Raw genomic sequence first — 6,498 nt, 5'->3', positions numbered from 1 at the left:
TGGGCCAAAGGCCCAAAGTGAATACAGCCTCTATTTTTTATGATCAAAAGTGTACTTCACTAAAATTTTGAAAAAAAAAAAAAAAAAAAGGTTTTTCTGCACAAACTTACAACAGTTTCGAGAACTCAATTGCCTGCGTGAACACTGGAGTCTGGAGTGGACAGTGGATTTCCCAGAACAGGGAAAGAATCTTGTGAACTGAAACTTTCCTCACTGTAGAGAGAGAGAGAGAGGGGAGGGCATCATCATCATCATGATGAGAAGGAAGCTATGTGAGTCTCTCTCTCTCTCTCTCTATAAAGAGTAAAGATAGAATTGTAAAACTTGCTTAGATTAATACGGGGTTTTGGTTGTGGAATTTACGACTTTTTCCTTGATGGGTTTAAATTATTTTGTCCAACTGTTTGAAATACTTAGCTTAGTTTGCTTTAATTTTCTAGTTTGGAATCTTGGACTAATGGGTTTAGTTTCAAAGCAAAGTGAATTGTTGAATTGTTTATCATTCAATCTTGTCAACCGAATGTGTATCTGCCCTGAGCCCCTGTTGCATTTATTTTCTATAACATAAATAATAAGAAATAAATTAGATGATTACAAACTGATTTTTTTTTTTTTTTTCATTTTTTTTTTATATTGATAAATTATTGTTTAAATGAGTAGATTAGATTTTACCACGTCATTAATGTAAACCATTGATTATGGTAAAGTTAAACTGAATTTCTTTTTTAGTCAACTGGGTGAGTTAAAGTGTTTCCCATGAAAATTGGAGTTTCTTGTTGAATAGATGCAAAAATAAATCACAAGAACTCAATTTAAATTGTGTGATTTCATGTGCAAATGGAATCAATTAACATGTTACTTTCGGCAAAATTGGTCACTGAAACTTGATGAAGTAAGACACTTTCAGCCCTACACTGACTGTCAAGAATGGGAGCTAGTGAGGTCATGTCAACTTATGTCAACAATTTTATTTAGTAAGGTTTGTAAGAAAGCTTTAATAGAGTTTATGGTAGTAGTTTCTTCTGTAATACCTTTTTTTTTTTTTTTTTTTTTTTTTGGAGTTTTGGACATCAAATGACCTGCAAAACAAGCCTCCTTTCAAATTGGTTTGCAAGGAAATAAATGTAATGGAATGCGTTGCATGAGTAATACGAGTAAAACCTTTTCCATTATAATTGATAGTAGTGAGTTGGATGATGAAGTTATTTATTGTTCATTTTCTATTTATACTCCTTAGATTTTGAAATTTTCCATCCATTTGAGGATCACAGTATTAAATTAGTTTGGAGGTTTATGGCCTTCTAGCTTCTTTGATTTCTGAACTTTCAGTTGTATCAATTTGCATTTGCACATTAGCACCGATGAAGTCTGTATTTTGCATGTTTCATTATGACCTTTGATCCATTGTAAAGTGCTTTTCACGCCTTAAACAGTTGAATGACCAAGCATTGCTATTTTGTGTCTTTGGGCTTTGTGCTTCCCATTTATTTATCTTTTGAAGTACATGCTCCAGATCAACAGAAAATCAAAGGAAATTTATTGAAGGTTTAACAGCCTAAAATAAAATTTAGCTTGTCAGATCATTAATTAACTCAAGTTTTGAAATTTCACTACAATCATCTGGATGATGCTAATTTTTTGTTACAGCATCAAATGGTTTATGGCTGCTTGCTTGCTTCACCAATTTCAATTATCTCACTTTTACTTTTCTTACAAACATATACCTTACTAGCAAAGACTGCTTAAAAAACTCTCAACTTTTTGAAGCTTACTCCAATACTTTGAGGGGTGTTATTTCAAGAATTGTTTTTGCAAGTACTTAAAATACTATTTCCACCTTTATTGATTTGCAATGATATTCTGTAATCTTACACATGCAGTTTGCTGTTTTGCATGAAGGCTGGAAATACTGCTGAAGAGGCATATCAAGAAAAAGAGGTAATACCTGGGGAGAAAATCTATTAACAGTTTCCCATCATTGTTTTCATCTAGAAAGTTTCTAGGAAAAGAAGGCGCAAAGATTAATGTTTAACCCATAATTTATTTTGGAGACTTTACTTAAATGACTAAATACATTATAAAATATATGCGAAATTGGAAATCTACATTATTTTAAGGAGCTAGGTACCAAACTAGTTAGCTGCAGGAAACAGTGCAGGGGCTTTACAGAAATAAAATATCTCGGTTTCACCATAAGTTAAATAGTTAACTTTTTGCTGTTCTGTATGAACTTTTCTTGGAATCTTACATTTGTACATACCTCTAAAAGAGTTTGGTTTTTTGAAGAGTGTTCATTTATATATCTTGGTCTAATACTTACACTGGGTTTAGTACATGACTACATGTTTATTTGTGTTCAACAGTGGATTTCAATGCTTATATATGTGGGAATTACAGAATGATTTCAGATTCTGCTGAGATGGAACTTGATGTGGACTTGGACAGTAAGATAATAGAGTGCTCAATTGGAAGGGAGATTTGTGTTACTGAGGCTGGAGAAATGCTTGATTTATATGAGGGGAGAGAGTTAGGTATACATGAAATAGATAATAATGTGGAACCTTATGTTGGGATGGAGTTTGAATCTGAAGAGGCGGCTATGATGTATTATGATGCATATGCTAAGCGTTTGGGCTTCATTATCCGAGTTGGTAATTGCCATCGTTCAGGTTGTGAAGGATCAGTTATCAGTCGAAGGTTTCTTTGTAACAAAGAAGGTTTCCGTGTTAATAATAACAAGACAAGAAATACAAGAAGTCTCGAAGTGAGGAAGCCAAGGCAGATTACTAGGGAGGGTTGCAAGGCTATGATTATGGTGAGGAAGGAGAAGACAGGAAAATGGGTTGTCACAAAGCTTGAAACAAAACATAACCACCCAATGGGGATATCTGTTGGCAAGGGTCGTAGGTGTACAGTTCAGGCCAGACCGCAGGTTAGTTTCACATAAACTGTTTATAATTTTATGATATAGTCATTTGTGTGTGTGTGCGTACATGCATACAGTACTTTATCTTGATGCCGATTTTAATAAGTCATATATAATAAATAGAAGTAGTTTTGCTTCCATTCTACTCATCAGATGCATTGCAACTATAGTGGTTTTCCTTATCATTCTGCTTTGATCTACTATAGTTCAATATACAATAAAATAAATGCCACTCCAAATTATTAAATTGAATTGCATGGTTCCCATGAAATTTTCAAGAGGTTCAATAGCCTTGACAAGTTACTTTAGTTTATATTGCTTTGGTCTGATGATAGTTTTTGAAACAAGATTTTTTTATGAAAGGATTTATGCAACAAATGCAAGTGGAGAATATAAAGTTGTCTTCTGTTCTTTGTCTACCTCGCAGCTCCCTTAATAAAATATTCTCCTGTCTAATAAATCTTGAGCAGAGGAAAATTTGTTCTGTCCCTTTGCCTGCTGATTGGTTTCTACTAGAAGCTAATTTTATTCAACTAATCATAATAACAATATCTTGATCTTTGTATACATTTTCAATTGAATGTTTTAATCCTCTTAGCTGGAATTTGCTTGCCAAGATTTATCCTTTTAAATCACATGGATTCGTCCTATTCGGAGGACGAATATCTATTGACTTAGATGCCTTCTTTAGCCAAGAAGTGGTCGTCTATATTACTATGTTAGGGGATACGTTAGGTGTTCAAATCATAGAATGCTATTTTAATCTATGTAGTATGTCTCTTTGTTTGTTTCCATTCTTTCAGAGGAAATTTCTTCCACTTTTGTGTCTTCTCTTAATTATTTGAATATATCAAGATTTTAGGTGAAATCTACTACACAAAATTACTGGAATAGGAATTGGTATCCCTAAGAATAAATTGTGATTCCCATTCACTTATTTGGTTGCTATGGTGGAATACAACCAAGAATTAGAATTTTTTTCTTCTTTGTTATAATTAATCAGTTCCATATTGGAAAAATATATCATATGCACAGGTTGCTACCTGGCAGGATCAAGTACATTAAATGTGGCTAGATCAAGTGCATGCAAACATGTAGTTACAACAAAATAAATAAATGTGTAGTTGTGTTTATTTAGTGTCTAAATAATGTTGGTTTTCAATGTGTAGTTTACTGAATATTTGGTGCTGTTTATGGTTTGGTAAGTGTAAAAAGTGAATGCCTGTGGCATCATGTGGCTTCAACTGGCCTGATGTTGCTATTAGAAGAATTGTCATAGACTTGCTTGATTTGACGTGATTTTCCCAATCGAAATTAATGCTCAGCAATTAGGATGAGTTCCTTTTTGTTTGCAATAGGCCAATGGTGAACTGGTGGTAAGTACCCTGCAGCACCGATCTTTTTCTATGTCATGGTCCAGGTCCTTATGAATGCGGCAGAAAATGTCTTTTTAACTTCCTTTGAGAAGGGTCCCTGAAATCATCAGTCAAGGGTTTGATGAATTTGAGTGAAAAGTAGGCCAGATTTTCAACTGATTCACAACGAGTAATTCCCTACTAGCTTTGTAGCTTGAAAGGGCCATCATATATCATTATCATTCTTGGTGCACCACATTCCATTTGAACTTTTTTCTTGATTTGGGGAGTAAGTTTAAACAATGTTTTATTTCCAACTCGCAATTCCTACAATCATTCTCTCTTATTGGCATACTCTTTCATGCTCTCTTATTAGCATAATTTGTTCATGCATTGTTTCTTGTGAAGCTGACTCAAGCTTCCAGTAGTAATTCCATCTTGGACTGGATATACCTGTACTCTGCGAAGCACTTTCATCAGTTCACTGCACTGCCACTCATGGAGAGTAAGTGGCTACTTGGCTGGTTGCCAATGTACTGGCACTCATCCTGGTTGAGGATCAATGTAGGTTGTAGAAAAAAGGCACTGGATCCAACAGATTTGTCCAATTATTATGAGTTGCAACCCAATTTTTATAGGTATTTCCTCTAAAAGTATGCTCTCAATTTGGCCATGTCTGAGGGTGATTGGCAGTAGAGAACTTTAACTTTATACCCATCAAGTTAATGAGTGCAGTCCAAAGTTCTCCAGTAATTTGAGTTTCTTGGTCATGCACAATGTCCTCTTGCAACCTAAAGTACTTTACAAGCAGTGTGGTGAAATGCAGAAAATGCCTTCAAGGAATTAAGGTTTCCAAACTGATGAGGTGCATGGCTCCATAAGACACTTGCCTCATTGAAGCAAGGCATCAACTTTTATCTTGCATGCCTATGCGTTTAAACTTTAAACAATATAAATTGTTATCTCTGTATTTAAATGATAATGGGCTATTTATGGACAAGGCCCTCACCCATGAAGGTGAGCATTAAAAGAGAAGTAAAAAATAAAATTTATCTGTGATACCCTTCTGTATCAAGTGCTGCACTAGGTGCTTTTTTATATCTGAAGAAATTCAAGAGACATGTAAATAGTGTCCTAGAAAGAATTTTTTAGGTGAAAGAGTTGTGATTATAGGTCACTGCTTGGATGAAAAGATTGTAGTGCTTTTTCTTGCCCTTTGCAGAGATTGTTCATAATGTAGATTTAATGTGATGGGGGTTTGGACTTGGAAGTTTGTATACCGGGCATGATGTTTCGTGGAGAATGTCTCTGGAGAGATATAAGGACAGCCGAGATTTCTTTTCTAGGTTCTGAACTATTAAGATTAAGGATAGTAATCCAGACTGTTTTCAGCAATGTGTTTGGTCTGGGAAGCTATGAAGCCTTTCTTTGTTATTCTGCTCAATATCAATGAGGATGATGCTTTTGCTGCCAAGTTGTTTGCATGGTGTCAACTTTATTGCAGTCATAGACTTACAAGATTTTTTTATGATTAGGAATTGGATTATCTCTTCAAGCTTTATGTATTTTTCTAGGGGCTAGGGAGAGGGCAAGGGGGTGACCTGGACTTTAAATAGGAATCAACAATTTGTGGTCATCCCTTTTACAAGGTTTAAAGGCCTCCTGGGCCTAGGTTTTCCGTGGAAGTTTCTGCTCATGGGGTCCCTTCAAAGGTTTTTTTTTTTTTGGGGTCCTGTGTCCCTGATTGTACTACCCACAAACACCAAAATTTCTTATCTACTAAACCTTATTTAGAGGAGATACTCTCTTTTTAGTTGCTGCAGAATCCATACTGACTTGCTACCTCTTGATGGATTCTGCAGCAACTAAAAAGAGAGCATCTGCAGCAACTAAAAGAGAGTATATGGCCATATCAGGCCATATACTCTCTTTTAATCCAAATTTATGAGATGCTTGCTGGTCTGGAGTATATGGCCTGATACTTGATCTTATAGATGATTTTGTCTGTATGGAAAAAAATGAAATAGTCAGACCTTTAGGCTGGATTTGGTCCTTGTGAATGAAGTAAGTAGTTTGTCGTTTGAAGAGATGTAAGTTTTCCTTACAATTATATTTTTTATGCACTTCTCACTTGCATGGATGATAGACTTTTTCTTTGCTCTTTCTCCTTTTTCAGATCACATTGATTGCTTAAACTTTTAGGTGGTGTTTGCCATT

At 35.0% G+C, this 6,498-nt stretch overlaps 1 protein-coding gene across 1 annotated transcript; it reads left to right on the top strand.

Annotated features, from left to right (window-relative positions):
• The first annotated feature begins 221 nt into the window (after nt 1-221).
• On the top strand, nt 222-5,222 carry LOC126698906 (protein FAR1-RELATED SEQUENCE 5-like). The gene is made up of 4 exons (XM_050396410.1): nt 222-272; nt 1,900-1,938; nt 2,398-2,932; nt 4,690-5,222. Coding segments are annotated over exons 1-4 (819 nt in total). The 5' UTR covers nt 222-270; the 3' UTR covers nt 4,933-5,222.
• The last annotated feature ends 1,276 nt before the right edge of the window (nt 5,223-6,498 follow it).

Source organism: Quercus robur, chromosome 9 (assembly GCF_932294415.1).
Source record: "Quercus robur chromosome 9, dhQueRobu3.1, whole genome shotgun sequence".
NCBI lineage: Eukaryota > Viridiplantae > Streptophyta > Magnoliopsida > Fagales > Fagaceae > Quercus > Quercus robur.
The sequence above is the reverse complement of the archived record's forward strand: the minus strand, read 5'-3'. Positions and strand labels throughout refer to the sequence as shown.